We start from the raw sequence: 15077 nt of genomic DNA on the forward strand, positions 1-15077 counted from the left end.
GTCGGAATATCCAATCAAACGTTGTGTATGCATTTGCCATGACATTGTCGATTCCATGGTTCTTCAGTGGCGAACTATATTTCAAGTCATTATAAATGTCTTTGTGCATCATGTATTAGGACAATTCGTCGGCGGTATAATGAGAATACAGATTCATATACGATTCCATACCGAGGGTTGGGATTGATGGAACTTTGGAGATCATATATGAGGGAGAACTGTCTTTTGTCGAGGTCTTCGCAGGGGCCTTCTGAGTTGATGTACTAGATATCATCGAGTGGGGTTATCTTGCCTTTATCAACTAGCACCTGGCATTCACGATCTGATGGAAATAGTGATATATATATTGTGTGTCAGTTGTATGTCTTCTCCAACCAAGCAACGCTATGCTTTCGAGTTATTGTACATGGATTAGATATCTCAAAATTTAGGTAGCGTTATAATACAACAGGTTCTTCCAGCGAGCAATGAGGATCGTTATACAAATGCATCCACGACATGTACTGATTCCTCGCTCCTCTCCGATGCTTCCGACGACTCGGACCGTGGTCTCTTCCTGACCATCTGTTCTTCCCGAGCCCTCTTTGCTCGTGCCTTCTTCACATCAAATCGAATGCCCGAAAAGTCGAAGAACTCTGGGGTATGAGGAGGCGGAATCTTTCCCTGGAAGACCAGCTCCCGACTCACTCTGATCCTCAAATAGTCGTTGCTGAAGAACTGAATCAAGAATTTATGATTCCCATTGACATCTTTCAACTGGAAACCGTTCAAACTTGCGTTCTTTGGCTGTATAAATGCCGTGAAATTGCATTCAGCGTTGTCGTCAAATGATATTTTGCCTTCCAGTGGCTTCGTAGGTGGTGAATAGCGGACATTGTTTAGGGCGCCGTAGAATTCGATATGCCTTGGGTAACCATCCAGTGGATCCCAGGAGTAGTTGACATAGTCTCCGCAATAAAGGTTGAAATATGCGTCTTCGAGTGCGAGACGAGGAAGTCGTTCGCCGTTCATAATTGCTCTTTTGAGAGATTCCTCGGCATCGTCGACCTCTTTTTCGTTGCCTGCTTGGAACTCTTGCTCTTGGTCGATATCATCTTGCTCTTGCTGCTCATCATCCTCTTCCTCCTCTTCGTCCCCTTCTTCGTCTTCCCCTTCTTTTTCTTCATCTTCCTCTACCTCTTCGTCTTCATCTCCCAATTCCTCTTCGTCTTCCTCTTCATCTACTTCTTCCTCCCCACCCTCTTCTTCCTGTTCTTCCCCTTCCTGTTCTTCGTCGTCATGCTCTTCGTCGTCATGCTCTTCGTCATACTCTGCCTCCTCTTGTTCCTGCATGGATTTCAGTTGCCGTTTCCGGCCTTCACGCATTGCCTTGTATCTCTGGTATATGTTGGTATCGGCCCCCTCGAAGCTTTCCTCTGACGTGTATCCACTCTCTTCATATTCAGAGATATCCTGGTCAAAATCTTCAGGCTTGCAGCTTCGACGTTCGCGGCCGGCCTTATCTAGGACGCGATAGAACCAGAGCGGAAGTGACGTTCGCTTTTGCCTCTTCCTTGGGTGATCCACGTTGCTGTATGCTGTATCCATCTTTGTTGGTGTTTTGTGTCTGGGATTGTTGGATTGTATGTATCGCAATAGGGTCTTCCTGTTCCCTAAAGAAGCAATCCCGCAATGACTGGTTATTCGACTGTTCTGGTGAAAAGAAAACAGAAATGATTTAGCTCCAATGATCGACACGTTTTTTTGTTGGCTGTGCTGTCTTGTTGTCACGTGATTCCCCACGCGTAGACGCGTCGCGTACTCGATATAACCACTGCAGTTGGACTTTCGCAATTTATGAACCTTCGCAGCGCGTTTACTATTTACATTATAATACATATATTACAAAAGTACTAAAAGGTATCAAAGAAGCCTGTTGTGATCCATAGCCCAATCACCACATTGACCTCTCAAACCAAGACTCTCTCCGTGATGGTGGCTGCGGTATTTGCGCCCTCACTTGCTCCCTTTTTGCCATCTCCCTCTCCATATCGCACCGAAGACCCATGAATTCAAGAAATTCCGGGGCGTCACTCGGCGGAGGCTCATCTTTGAAAAACAGATCGCGACTAACTTGTAGCCTCAAGTGACCCTGGCTGAGAAACTGGCAATAAAGCTCGTACTTTCCATCCTGGTTTTGCAGCAGGTGGTTGATGGAACCCGTGCGTGCTGGAGGGTCAAATGGAGCTGAACTGCACTCATTACTGGCATCGAAATAGATGTGGCCGTAAATCAGCTGTTCAGGATCTGTGGAAGTTTCACCAGGGGACTCTAACTGGTCACCATTCTCCAAATGGTAAAACTCGATATATTTCGTTCGAGAGACGTCGCCCCAGGCACGATTGCAGTATTGCATCCAGCCTTCTAAATGTATTTCAAAGTGCGCGTCGGCGAGAGATAGAGCAGTTACCCTGCCCTGGTTCGCTATATTGAGAGATTTAAATCCATTTTTGATATCTTTCTCCATCGCTGCTTCTTCGTCGATGTCTCTTTGCTTTTCTTTTCTCTTGCCTTCGACTTCCTCTCTGCGGTCTTCGCGCTGTTCTTTCAAGTCGTAGTAGACAACCGCATCAGATCCATCGTAGATGTATTCCGATTCGGATTCAGCCTCACCGATATCCTCTGGGACTTCAAACGGAAAGTAATACTCGTTCTCGCTGTCATCGTCGATATCCTCGTGAAAATCTTCCGGTTCTACTTCTCGTCTCTCTTCGACAATGAGAGTGCAGACACGATGGTACCATTTGGGAAGTGGCTGAGATGACTTCTGCTTCTGTTGCTAGTTTTGTGTCTCCCCCAGCACCCGTAAATGTGAGCTGTGTAAATGATTCTGAATCTGGGTTGGTTTTTCGTAGAAATTTTGGGGCTCTGGATATTTCTGTGCCTCTTGGCTCTGATGCTTCTGACGTTGTGGCTGGCTATGTTGTATCCGTGGAATGGCCTGTGGCTGTTGATTCCGTTGATTCGACTCCTTCTGTTGTAGCTTTCTCTGTCTTCTCCGCCTCTCCTTATTTCCCTTGTTTGCTCGCTTTTTCTGGTCTATCTCTTCCCTTGTTAGGCTGTTCATCTTGTCTGGTACACAAGTTTATTGTTGCAGGTAGTTGACGCGTGTTGGTCTTTTCTTCGCGATTTCGCAAAGGTCAAGCTACTGAAATACACAGCGGATGAGTCCTCTCAAATGATATATATGAGGAAGAGACTGAAGAAAACAAAAATCATTGAAGTTGAAGGTAAATAGATCGACGATTTCCATCAGGGGTTCATTTTCACGTGATGCCCCAGATAGCAACATATGACACGTTGTATAATCAAGATAAGAGCGCTTTTATTGATAAATTTCTGTAAATAGTGTATGTTGCGTTCGTCCATATCAGCCTCCTTTTGGGAATTTGCAATATGATACATTTCATTAGACTGTTCACTTGTAGACAAGAGGGCGGGCGAGAACTCTCCGTTCTGTGTATCTTCTCCCTCTTCCTTCTGGCTATCACTCAGCGAGCATGTCGATAATTATAACCTGGACAGATAATACAGCTCCTGTCTGCAACATCCAAAGTACGGAGGCTGATCATATGGGTTTCTTCATCAATTCCTGAATATGAGTCTTCAGTTCCAAAGCTCCACTTATTTGTGAAACCATCTACAGATTCTGCACTTCATCCCCACCAATAATACACAGTAATCTATCCGGAAAGTAAAATTCCGTAGATCAAGCCGCTCCACATTTCTCTGCAAGAATCCTCGGATTGGTCCGATCTCTGATGTGATGCATAGAGTTACTTGAGATACACACCGCTTCAGGTTGCGGTGTGACGAGAGCGTGTGACGATTAGGCATGCCGGCATGACATGATATCATTACATCCCAGCTGGTCTTATATAAAGTATAAATCTCGTTCATGTTTTCTGCTTGATCAACCTGTTTACTCTTTACATCCACCATGCCGTACAATCTTAAAGGAAGAAATGTCCTAATCACAGGCAGTTCGAAGTGGGTTTTTACATCTCTCGGGTGTTACAATAGCTAAACTATAATCATACTGCAGAGGCCTGGGTGCAGTTCTCTGTCGACGATTCGCTTCTGAGGGGTCTAATATTGCCATCAACTATATGAGTAGTCGTAACAAGGCTGAACAACTGGCTGCGTCGATCGAGAAAGAATACTCTGTGAAGACATGTATCGTCCATGGGGTAGGTACGCATAATACACTAGGTGTCAGGACTGTGCATAACCATGGGACAGGACGTTTGTACTCCCGCCGACAACGAGCGGATAGTTAAAGACACCATCGAAAAGCTATCTGGTCTTGATATTGTTATTGCAAATGCTGGCTGGACACGATTTGCTAAACCCGGAGATATCTATGACATGTCCCATGATGAATGGCAAAAGGTAAGCCGCGATCACTATTCTGAGATGTTTTCAATAGATAACAAGAATTACAGTGTTGGATGGCCAACGTCATGTCTCATGTCCAACTTATGCAAACCGCAAGTCCATATATGAAGCAAAATCCCGATGGGGGAGTCTATCTCATGACACTCTCCATCGCTGTAAGTTGTGTCTACCCAGTGACAATCTCGTCGGAAATAACACATTCTAGGCCGTTTTCCCCGGAGGAAGCAGCATACCATACTCGGTGACCAAGGCTGCGGCACTTCATCTAGTGAAGCATCTCGCATGCTCCATGGGAAGCAAGATTCGGGTGAATGCTATTTTGCCAGGGCTGCTGTTGACTGATTGGGTATGTACGCGCAGTGCATACTCTTCATAATTTACTTATACATTGTAGGGCAATCGGTATGGGACGGATGCAATTGCTAAGATGAAGAATGGTTCTATCCTGAAGCAGGAGGTATTACGAATCAAATCTCCCCTCCTTTCCATCCTCAGAGACTAACATTGGCCAGACACTTCTCGAGGATTGCGCAGAGGCCTTTGTGAGCCTGTCAAAGAACACTTCAACTACCGGCGAACATGTGCTAGTTGGTAGGTCATCTATTGCAAGACAAATCTTCGATTAGTGTGCTGACCCTATAGATTCGGGCTTCCTTGTTGGGACGTCTACTGGGAGGGCATCTCTGTAGAAAGACAGGTCCATCTAGAATGTATTGAAGTTATCCAATAGAAATAGAATCATTGATACACTTTCACCTCATAGTACATAGTGGTGAATGTCAAGTCAGTTTTTGAATATACTTCTGTTCATCTTCAAATAGGAGAATACAAGTCATGAAAGGAATCGCAATGATAATGTCATATCAAAATCCAATCTGATCGACACTGGTTCTCCACACCACAAAAGTTCCGCCGCGGAGGAACTCGAACTTACGGGGAAATTCATTTTATCGGGCAGATTATTCGACCGAACATGAAGCCAGCCTAGAAGCACTATATGCTAGTCGTATACAATATCCTGGATAGATAGCTATTTATCTGAAAGTGTCATTCTATTTCCTATTATGCTACAAGGGAAGCCATCCAAGAAATATAGTGAAAGCGTGTGGTAAAGGATACATGCCTGCTATTTCCTTTACTATAAGGCTGATTTAGTTATTGTCGACATCTGACATTGTGTCTTCCAACAGTCCTCGAGATGATATCCTCGGCCAATTGTGCGGTGACTGATACTTGACCAGGCCTATCATCACTCCGCCAAGCGACAAAGCCATCTGGCCGCACAAGGACAACACTCTTCTGCCAGATAGATGCAACATGTGGTTCATCTGGTAGATGGACTCGCTGGATAGGGACACTGAGTTTCTGGGCTGTGTCCTCAAACACCTTTGATATCTCACCATCCAAGGTAAAGTCAACCACCGTATAGTCCATGCCATACAGATCCAGAATACTCGTCTTCCCATCTTGGAGATAGACATGGGGTGCACGGCTGCCTGGCTTCGTAGACGGCATATAGTGTCGAGGAGACCATTCTGGTTCTTTCTCTTGCGCCGTCCTGACCTCCGTCACAACGACCGGTGAATCGGGAAAGGAATATCCCATTTCAATTCCGTGATCTTTGTTCTCGCCATCATTAGTGTTGACGAAATTTGCAATGTCCTGCTTTACCTTCCGACTTTCATCGGTATCGGACAGAAGGACATCTTGACCTCGTTCAGCCGCTATCCTTGCCCACCCTTCGTGAACAGATGCATGGACACGGGAGCGCTCGACGTTGCGAAGGCCCACAGGTCGTCGCTCTATCTCATATGAGGCAAGCAAATCCTCCCCTCCGTACCCATTCAGAACGGCAGAAAGCTTCCATGCAATGTCGAATGCATCTCCAAGGCCTGTATTCATTCCATATCCACCAATAGGAACATTTTGGTGAGCTAGACGGTTAGTACTGGATATTATCGTCATCCGGTCAGCTAATGCACTCACCAGAATCACCGGCAAGGAAAACCCTTCCCTTTTCCGTTCTATAAGAATTGGCAACGGCAAGAGTCGGTCTCCATGTGTTATGCAGCAAGATCTCATCAATATTAATATTGAATTGACCCTCGATACCCCCTAGGACTTGGGAGACAATTTCATATGGGTTGATGCTCTCAGTATTCTCCTCCAGCGGCATGGGAAGATGAGCTGTCCAGGCATCGACCTCATTCTGACTGATCAGAATAGCCCCGGTGGCGAAGAATATATGCCAGAATTGACCTTGACGGTGTAATCTCGTCAGATCTCGTGATTTGAAATGGACGAGATACATTTTGTTGGGACTGTTTCAAGTACTTAGCAATGTGCTTTTGCCGTTCTGTGGTTCAACTTACACTGGTCCTCCAGTCAGATCAATTCCTATACTTCTCCTCACACGACTTCCAGCACCGTCGCAACCAACCACATATGTACTTTTGACGACATGTATCTGACCGGTGGTAACATCGACCAAATGGCTGGTCACTCCCTCGTCGTCTTCTTCGAGAGACTCGAATTTCAATCCAAAATGGGACTCAACAGACGGATGGGCATCAATGAAGGGTTTGAGCCATGCTTCGAAAACAGCCTGTGAGCATCGTTGATATGGCTCGCGTGGCATCGTCCCATCGTTTTTCCCCTTGATCATCTCACGCCATATGTTTGGAGATGGAAGATTCTAACAATGTTAGCTAGGACTGGGTTTGTTGAGGAAAAGAAGTGTAGAATACCCATCGTGCAATCTTCTCTCCCTTCTCTCCAAGCCCTGAAGAAAAGAGGACATCAAAGGAGATATCCTGGCTGACACCTTCGCCATGTTAAAACCCACATTTCTAACATAGATGACGGCCTACCTTGCTTGCGCAGATCATCAGCAAGACCCATGGATCTCAACAATTCCATCGACCGGCAGTTTGTGATATCCATTTTCGGTGCTTTTGTTGTAGTCATGTTGCGCTCAGCCAGCATACAATGTACGCCTCTGCGCGCCAGTCCCCATGCAGTTATCAGTCCTACCGGACCGCCTCCGACGACCAGGACTGTGACTTGATGGGTGATGGTTTTGTTTGAGTCCTATCATGTATCAATAAAAAGTATACTGGAAGAGAAAGCTGGGTGCGTACCGCCATTTTGAGTAGAAGGTATAGTAAACAGAAAGGGTTGAATCTACATATCGCTCTTTTATCGGAATGTAGTGGGTGATTTATATCAGCTGTTTCAGGGTTGCATCATTATGCTTACCAGCCAGTTCGTCAGCGGTTAGTAAGTCCATTTGCATATTATCAATAACTTAACGTGTCTGTCATCTACATTGGTCAGGATTACAACATCAAGCCGGGGTAATAGTCTGTCCGGCCTGCTTCGGATTTGCAGATATTTGCCCTATTTGGAATTTCCCCGCGGAGGAACCACCCCAGGCGTAACTCTCATTGGCCAGGCCAGCTGGCAAGGTTCAACAAACAACCGACGGTCCAACCCTCCCAGGCCCTCTTAACCTAAATATAGAGCCAATCAAATCGCCACACGCAATTGCTAGGCACCCACTTAGCGAGGATATATCAACGACTTTTCCCCCAGCACACCGTCAGCACCATCCACGACGCAGCAGAAATGGCACCCACAAATATAGTCATTATCGGTGCATCCTTTGCCGGCATCCCCATTGCACACTCGCTCATCAAGGATGTCCCATCTGCCAAAGTCACCCTGATCAATCCGAGTTCGACTTTCTATTTTCCCGTCGCTGCCCCACGGATTCTGGCGAAGCCTGCGGCGTTTCGAGAAGAGCAATATCTAATTTCGATTCAGGATGCGTTTAAACATTACTCAGGAAAATCGTTCGAGTTTGTCCTTGGGCGCGCGACGTCGATTAATGTTGAGGGGAAAACTGTTACGATAGATGACGACAAAACCATCTCATTTGATTATCTTGTTATCGCCTCGGGGAGCACAACTGCGTCTACGATAACGCAGAATGGCACACCATTCCCATTCAAACAGTCCGGTTCGGACAACATGTCAGCTCTGATCGGGGACGCTCAGAACGCCATCTCCCGCGCTAAAAGAATCGTCATCGGAGGTGCTGGACCTATCGGTGTCGAATTGGCAGGAGAGATCGCAGAAGCAGCCGAGGAAAGAGGGAAGGAAGTCTCCATCACTCTAGTCTCAGCCAGCGCACGGGTGTTGCCTATCCTCAAGCCCAGTGGAAGCGATGCCGCCGAATGGCTTCTCACGCAGAAGAATGTGGAGATCTTGAAGTCCTCCAAAGTAACAGCCGCTACCCAAGCAGATGATTCCACCTGGACTGTCACCTTGGACAACGAGAGGCAGCTCGAAGCCGACATCTACATCCCCACTACCGGCGCACTCCCAAACAACACCTTCATCCCGAAAGAACTCCTCGATGAAAGCGGCTGGGTGAACGTCGACAGCAGCCTCCGCGTACAGAGTGAAACTTCTCAATCCCTACCCATCTACGCCGCCGGCGACATTACCAACAACTCAATGCGACTATCCTTCAAAGCAACCGAACAAGCGGCCGTTGTCGCAGCGAACCTCAAAGCGGACATTCTCGGGTCTGGCAAACGGCGCTCTTATGATCAGGGCAATTGTATCATGATGCTTGTTCCTGTTGGTGCGTCGGGCGGAACAGGGCAACTTTTTGGATTTACGCCGTTCAGTATGTTGGTTCGGCTGGTTAAGGGGAGGGACTTTTTCATATCCAAGGCGTTGGAGGCTGTTGCTGCCAAGTGATTTTGGCTTAGAATATCATCAGACCATTGTGCTTCGGAGCTAGCTTTAGATGATTAGATTAATAGTACCTAGTAATGTCTTTTTATAAATACATGTATCTACAAAGTCATGATATTCATTGCCGCGGCTGTCTGATGTCTAGACGGTCGCCCGTGTAGATGTCTATGCCGTATTCTTCCTTTATTCGACCCTGGTGTCGATCTCTACGTCGGGATGATAACAATGGTTTTAAATTAACCCAATAGGCATATGAGATAAAAATTGATCAATTTATATAAAGCAAAAAAATATCAAGCCCAAGGATGACAAAAAGTAGATCGAAACCCCACTCCATCAACAAAACAACATCCATTTCCAGATCTTCCCGCAGCGCCCAATTTCATTTGTGGATCGACAGAGGACTAAAAGAAGTCTTAAGTATGCTGTAAGCACTTGAAGGAACTAGTCAGGGCATCTTAGACATGCTCGGGGTTCGTTCCACGCCGTGAGGCTTGATAGGTCCGAGCAAAAGAGTGCTTGCTTGGATGACTAGTTTGCTGGCATTATTATGCTGGTTTCAGATTAATTTTCATCCGTCACAAGGCTGAATTAAGAGAATCTGGGCGATCTGGAGATCTTCGGTGGCTTCATTCGATCGGGACACGGGGTCTCTATTTTTTTTGGTTCGGCTCTTCTGAATCTCCACATCTTCGGCACTCGACTGCTGTCACATAGACTTGTAGTAAAGATTAAAGGCCGGTGTAAACCCCGCGGAAGCCGATCAGAAACTAGCCCGGATGACAGTTGGCGATGAACCGGAAGTAGGCCGAGACAGCGGAGGCGAAGACACGTAGAAGACTCAAGGCCAGAACAATCAAAGGCCGAAAAATGAAGGCATTTGGCTCCTTTTGCGCTTTGTTATCACGGGCTAACGTGCACTAGAAAACAAACGTTGCCCTTGGCTTGTGGAGTGATCGAGATGAAAACCGGTAAGAAACCTTGTTCGCGTGTTGATCATAATCAAGCAGGAGCCGGTGGTTGAACTCGGCTGATACTGTTCTTGCCAGTTGGATGGCATTCAATATATCTGTCTATAGTATGGAAAAGCTTAAGTTGTATTAAAAAATAAACTTTGGCTCCATCTGCATAGGTATATATGTCAATGACCACCCTGGATTTGCAGAAAAAGGTAAATAAAAAGCAAAGACAGCGTTGACAGCTTGGCATGAATGCAGCCTAGTCAGAATGCGACCTTCTCTACCATCTTTTGTATTCTTCTGTATGAGAAAAAAGAAAAGAGCACGGAAGAGGGGAAGGCCAAAAATGACAGTTCAAAGTGGAATATACCCCTGCCAGGGGCACTGATTGACAGGGATCTGACAGGCAACAAAGCGAAGCGATTGGCTGGTGGCTGTGCCGCCAGGGCCGATATCCCAATCCGGCCTAGTCTGTCAGGCACAGCTGCAGCATTATTTTCCTTGATTTTAAAGAACTGGACGGTTTGGGCTCGACATTCCTTGCTCCTATTAGCTATGTGTCGGTCAGGCCCTGCCCTCAACTGTCTAGTCAGGGTGGATCGACAGGTTCCCTCGACGCTAAGGGCAGGCATTGACATCGAGTCCAAGTGCCCAGGATGCCCTTTCGTTTACAACTAGTATAAAACCCCTGAGTACGCTCTTTTTTCTTTTCTTTGTGTCCCACTCGGCTTCCTGCTTTTTTGACAACAGCGGCAAGATGCGCTTCGATTTAATACCCATTATTGCAGCGCTGGCCAGCCCAATTGCAGCATCTGTCGTGGATCCGTGGGATGCCTTGGCTGCAAAGGCACTTTATAAACAGACACAGCACCAGTTCTCGCATCCGAATGTCAAGAGCACCTGTACCCCACAAACAGCTGCTGTCCGCAGAGAATGGTGAGTTGCCAATCTCGATGAGTCTATCCTGATCATGTAACATACTCACCGCTATCAGGGGATCTCTTTCCCATCACGAACGGAAGGAGTATACAGATGCTGTGCTGTGTTTGGCATCTAAGCCTTCCCGCATCAACCATACCTTTGCTCCCGGGGCACGCAGCCGCTATGATGATTTCGTCGCGACCCATATCAACCAGACAATGTACATCCATGATACAGTATGTCTGGTCAGTAATAATCTATATTTGATGATATTAACACTTGCAGGGCAACTTTCTAACCTGGCATCGCTATTTCACCTGGATCTATGAGCAAACCTTGCGCAACGAGTGTGGATACACCGGATACCAGCCGTATTGGGCCTGGAATAAATACGCACATGACCCGGAGAACTCACCGGTTTTTGACGGCTCTCCATACAGCATGTCTGGCAATGGAGACTACATCCGTCACAATGACAGCGAGCTTGCCCCGGGAATCTATATTCCCACTGGCAATGGCGGTGGTTGTGTGTCAACCGGCCCTTTCAAGAAGTGAGACCATCAACCAAGAGTAAATGAAGTTAATGCTGATATTGAATAGCTGGACGGTCAACCTAGGCCCAGTTCAGCCAATCGAAAAACTCCCCGGTCTCGTCGCTCAAAACGGATCCGGCCTCAACTACAACCCGCGATGCCTCCGCCGTGACATCTCGGCATACTGCGCGCAATGGACCACAACTGAAGTCGTGATGGACCTGCTCGTCAACCAAACCACCATTCTCAACTTCCAGAACAAAATGCAAGGGCTTGTCAACTCGACCGATTTTTACCTTGGCCTTCACGGTGGTGGCCATTATACCATTGGTGGTGATCCTGCCGATGTACGCCCTCCTTCCCCGTTTCTGCAAGTACCCTATCTAACTAATTTACAGGATTTCTTCGTCTCGCCCGGTGACCCAATGTTCTACCTCCACCATTCAGCCATCGACCGTATGTTCTGGACCTGGCAGAATCTCGACCCGGCACATCGCACCTACGTGGTGGGTGGAAACGTCAAACCAGCCAATACTTCATCGCCTCTGACTAAAATTGACGATATTGTTGATCCTGGGGTTGCTCTGGGTGCTCCGCGTACCATTCGAGAGTTGCTGGATACCACTTCCGGGCCGTTCTGCTACGTATATTTGTGATGAATTCTTTATGTGTTGATGGGATATTTACCTAGTATATAACCGTAGTTTTAATAATTCTGGATATATTATAGGAAATTTATAAGATTGAAGTTTGCCACAGCCAGACTTTATTTTCGCAAACTCGTTCATCTTCGGGTGATCGACCTGGGATCCACGGTACCTATATGAGCCCTAGCTAGTGGCTAGGGGTTCTTACCTTATCATGGTAGCAGTATCAAAGTATATACTACTATGATAACACTAGTCTTCGAAACTTCACTAACCTTCCTTCATCTCCACTACAAATATGCCCAATACCTTGTTTGCTCTCAAAGTGGCTGGAACGATATATATTGAGATATTCCCAATGTACATCACCAACATCCACCAAAAGTCAATCATTTCACTTTTCTACTGTAACAGCTTCATGGAAAATACCTCGGAAAATATTAATATTTTTATGTTCGATACTCTCCAGTATGAATAATCCAAAGTCCTCAGCGGATCTATCGGGCGAAGTCACCTGACTTTCCAATTCCGGCGGGATTCGGAATTCCGATTCACCGAAACCCGGTCGACACGGATTTGGCCAAACGATCAGAAAGATAAAAACGTTTGAATTGAGAAATCCTTCTTTCTTCTGTAATCATATGTACCGGATTTGAAGAGCGTTTGAAATCCTGATCTCGATTGTGTGACATGGAAGAATCGTCAAGACCGGCCCCGTATGGCCGCGCCTGCGTTAACTGCGCACGTGCCAAATGCAGATGTATCCTGCGTAACAGTGGAGGAAGTTGTGAGAGGTATTTCTTGTGCTATTTCTCGATCATGGACTAGCTGATATATATAGATGCTCTCGTCTCAAGAAAGACTGCACTCCCTCGCCTAGTGTGCGGAAAAGATGACGGGTTGGATACTCTCAGACTGCTCGTCTTGAACAGAAAGTAGATGGGCTTGTTTCGATGATGAAGGCAGGAACTTCTTCGTCTTTACTTCATACTCCATCTAGCCAATTGGGAAACGGCAATGGGGATAATGCTCAGCCCAACAATGAACCTGATAATCAGCAGCAAAGTCTTGAACCACTTACACCGGCTATTACGACACCACCTTCATTCCCATACACTCTCCCTCAAGACGTCGAACCAACTCCCGAGGCGGCAGAGTGTTATTTCCAGATATTTCGCATAAAACACCTGAGTCTCCTGCCCATTGTACATTTTAAGCAAGACATGACCTCGAAAAAACTGCGTCAGGAGCGACCCTTTCTCTGGCTGTGTATCATAGCTGTCTCTTCTACAAACATGACCAAACATAATACTCTAGCCCAGGCAGTGCGAGAGATAGCTGCTCGACAAATCATTATCGAAGGGGAACGGTCGATGGACTTGCTGCTCGGCCTGCTTTGTTTTATTGCATGGTGTGTTTCATTGATATCCTACTGTCTCTACCTATGACTGACAGTAATTACCAGGGGGCACTTTCGATTCTCCATGGGGCCTCTGCTCAGTGTCTTTTCCCATCTCTGCACTGCACTCACACTCGACTTAGAGTTGCACAGTCACCCTGGAGAGAGTATCATGAATAAGTTATTTCCTGGATCAATGCCACCAAATTTCCATGGCAAGATTCGAGTCCCAAAAGAAAGAAGCAATGAACATCGTCGTACGGCTTTGGCCTGTTACTTTATCACCTCCAGGTATGTCTTCTTGCATCTCCTCGGGAATTGGAATAACGATTTAGCAGTGCTGCGACTTTCCATTCGAGAGTCGAAAGTTTATCATGGTCAGCATACCTCGACGATTGCTTAAAGGCGTTGGAGCATACCAAGGAAGCACCCGGTGATGAAGTGTTGGTGTATCTGGTCAAGCTCCAGCTCATCGCCAGCAAGGCCACGACAGTCCGTGTACAGATCGGAGATGTCGAAAGTGAACAAAGCACGAGATTAATCGGGCCATACGTTTCGTCGCTTAATAGTCAATTGGCTTCCATCAAGAGCCAAATGCCAGCCCATCTGGTGACCAACAGTACGTCTGAATATTCTTATTTACCTTTCCATGATTGACCTTTTTCATCAGATGTTGTCCAGGCAATGGCCTTTCATACCGAAATCACCATAAATGAACTCGCTCTACTTCGTGTTCAACACGTCCTTCTCTCTACCGACACCGACACGCAAACCATGGATAGTCTGCTCATGTGCCTTGCCGCAGTGAAATCTTGGTTAGACACGATCATCAAATTCGATGGAACAGACTACATCGGTTTCAACTTTCCACTCTGGAAGCAATTTCGCACAATCGTCCTTGTCCTCATAAGAATGGCAGTTTTGGAAGATCCCGCATGGGATGTAAACCTTGTTCGACGGACTGTAAATCTCCCCGCGGTGCTGGACCACATCGTCAGTAATCTGGGGAATCTAGTGGAATTGGAACATGGCGAGGAAAATGTGTATTCCAAGTCGGTCAAACTATTGAATGGGCTGAAATCTTGGTCGCTGCTGGTATACAACCAAGTGGAGACCCAAACTTGTTCCATTCTGCCAGAGCATGTGTCGAATGAGTCTTTTGATGATATACAGCCACAAGGTGTGGAGCAACAAATGCAATCTCAAAATATGGATGGTTTCCCATCATTTGGTCAGGACTTTTGGGACGCAGACCTGTTTGGTTGGTGGCCGGATCTGCATTCGGAGTAGCTACAAAGTTTGAATTTGTATGACTACCTACCGTGTCATGTAAATAGCTAAATTAGACTGTAATTTATTATTCCATGCTCAGTCACATCGTCAGGCGTGTGATAGGGGTAGTCGTCAACTCCGA

The 15077-nt window shown here is 46.5% G+C and overlaps 7 protein-coding genes across 7 annotated transcripts; 4 read left to right on the plus strand and 3 right to left on the minus strand.

The window, feature by feature from the left end:
* Nucleotides 1-290: 290 nt before the first annotated feature.
* Nucleotides 291-1693, minus strand: ASPWEDRAFT_41369 (uncharacterized protein). Its single transcript, XM_040835539.1, has one exon. The coding sequence runs from the start codon at nucleotides 1585-1587 to the stop codon at nucleotides 478-480; it is 1110 nt and encodes a 369-aa protein (XP_040689816.1). The 5' UTR covers nucleotides 1588-1693; the 3' UTR covers nucleotides 291-477.
* A 172-nt stretch (nucleotides 1694-1865) lies between these two features.
* Nucleotides 1866-2473, minus strand: ASPWEDRAFT_41370 (uncharacterized protein). The gene has a single exon (XM_040835540.1). It carries the CDS (start codon nucleotides 2393-2395, stop codon nucleotides 1934-1936), a length of 462 nt encoding a protein of 153 aa, XP_040689817.1. The 5' UTR covers nucleotides 2396-2473; the 3' UTR covers nucleotides 1866-1933.
* A 1494-nt stretch (nucleotides 2474-3967) lies between these two features.
* Nucleotides 3968-5210, plus strand: ASPWEDRAFT_134832 (SDR family NAD(P)-dependent oxidoreductase). Its single transcript, XM_040829327.1, has 8 exons — nucleotides 3968-4029; nucleotides 4085-4229; nucleotides 4282-4431; nucleotides 4485-4592; nucleotides 4643-4783; nucleotides 4832-4894; nucleotides 4950-5028; nucleotides 5080-5210. Exons 1-8 carry the CDS (start codon nucleotides 3980-3982, stop codon nucleotides 5124-5126), a joined length of 783 nt encoding a protein of 260 aa, XP_040689818.1. The 5' UTR covers nucleotides 3968-3979; the 3' UTR covers nucleotides 5127-5210.
* A 382-nt stretch (nucleotides 5211-5592) lies between these two features.
* ASPWEDRAFT_172929 (uncharacterized protein) lies at nucleotides 5593-7583 on the minus strand (the record flags this gene model as incomplete). Its single annotated transcript, XM_040831000.1, has 6 exons — nucleotides 5593-6371; nucleotides 6424-6758; nucleotides 6810-7132; nucleotides 7185-7261; nucleotides 7308-7527; nucleotides 7578-7583. 6 exons carry the CDS (start codon nucleotides 7581-7583, stop codon nucleotides 5593-5595), a joined length of 1740 nt encoding a protein of 579 aa, XP_040689819.1.
* A 458-nt stretch (nucleotides 7584-8041) lies between these two features.
* ASPWEDRAFT_41374 (NAD(P)/FAD-dependent oxidoreductase) lies at nucleotides 8042-9487 on the plus strand. Its single transcript, XM_040835541.1, has one exon. It carries the CDS (start codon nucleotides 8065-8067, stop codon nucleotides 9205-9207), a length of 1143 nt encoding a protein of 380 aa, XP_040689820.1. The 5' UTR covers nucleotides 8042-8064; the 3' UTR covers nucleotides 9208-9487.
* Nucleotides 9488-10920: 1433 nt separating this feature from the next.
* ASPWEDRAFT_51984 (tyrosinase family protein) lies at nucleotides 10921-12273 on the plus strand (the record flags this gene model as incomplete). The annotated part of the gene is made up of 5 exons (XM_040837686.1): nucleotides 10921-11099; nucleotides 11158-11320; nucleotides 11370-11635; nucleotides 11685-11964; nucleotides 12016-12273. The coding sequence occupies 5 exons, from the start codon at nucleotides 10921-10923 to the stop codon at nucleotides 12271-12273; spliced, it is 1146 nt and encodes a 381-aa protein (XP_040689821.1).
* Nucleotides 12274-12910: 637 nt separating this feature from the next.
* Nucleotides 12911-15027, plus strand: ASPWEDRAFT_134843 (fungal specific transcription factor domain-containing protein). Its single transcript, XM_040829328.1, has 5 exons — nucleotides 12911-13058; nucleotides 13106-13675; nucleotides 13730-13954; nucleotides 14002-14282; nucleotides 14334-15027. Exons 2-5 carry the CDS (start codon nucleotides 13218-13220, stop codon nucleotides 14951-14953), a joined length of 1584 nt encoding a protein of 527 aa, XP_040689822.1. The 5' UTR covers nucleotides 12911-13058; nucleotides 13106-13217; the 3' UTR covers nucleotides 14954-15027.
* Nucleotides 15028-15077: the final 50 nt, after the last annotated feature.

Source organism: Aspergillus wentii, assembly GCF_001890725.1.
Source record: "Aspergillus wentii DTO 134E9 unplaced genomic scaffold ASPWEscaffold_4, whole genome shotgun sequence".
Lineage (NCBI taxonomy): Eukaryota > Fungi > Ascomycota > Eurotiomycetes > Eurotiales > Aspergillaceae > Aspergillus > Aspergillus wentii.

Excerpts from the sequence above, each read along its gene's own strand:
- ASPWEDRAFT_41369 (XM_040835539.1), bottom strand. The coding sequence starts at position 1,587 with ATGGATACAGCATACAGCAACGTGGATCACCCAAGGAAGAGGCAAAAG.
- ASPWEDRAFT_41370 (XM_040835540.1), bottom strand. The coding sequence starts at position 2,395 with ATGCAATACTGCAATCGTGCCTGGGGCGACGTCTCTCGAACGAAATAT.
- ASPWEDRAFT_134832 (XM_040829327.1), top strand. The coding sequence starts at position 3,980 with ATGCCGTACAATCTTAAAGGAAGAAATGTCCTAATCACAGGCAGTTCG. Across the intron at positions 4,593-4,642 it reads TCATGACACTCTCCATCGCT|GCCGTTTTCCCCGGAGGAAG; the intron begins GTAAGTTGTGTC and ends AACACATTCTAG. Across the intron at positions 5,029-5,079 it reads CGGCGAACATGTGCTAGTTG|ATTCGGGCTTCCTTGTTGGG; the intron begins GTAGGTCATCTA and ends CTGACCCTATAG.
- ASPWEDRAFT_41374 (XM_040835541.1), top strand. The coding sequence starts at position 8,065 with ATGGCACCCACAAATATAGTCATTATCGGTGCATCCTTTGCCGGCATC.
- ASPWEDRAFT_134843 (XM_040829328.1), top strand. The coding sequence starts at position 13,218 with ATGATGAAGGCAGGAACTTCTTCGTCTTTACTTCATACTCCATCTAGC. Across the intron at positions 13,676-13,729 it reads CTGCTTTGTTTTATTGCATG|GGGGCACTTTCGATTCTCCA; the intron begins GTGTGTTTCATT and ends AGTAATTACCAG. Across the intron at positions 13,955-14,001 it reads TGTTACTTTATCACCTCCAG|TGCTGCGACTTTCCATTCGA; the intron begins GTATGTCTTCTT and ends ACGATTTAGCAG.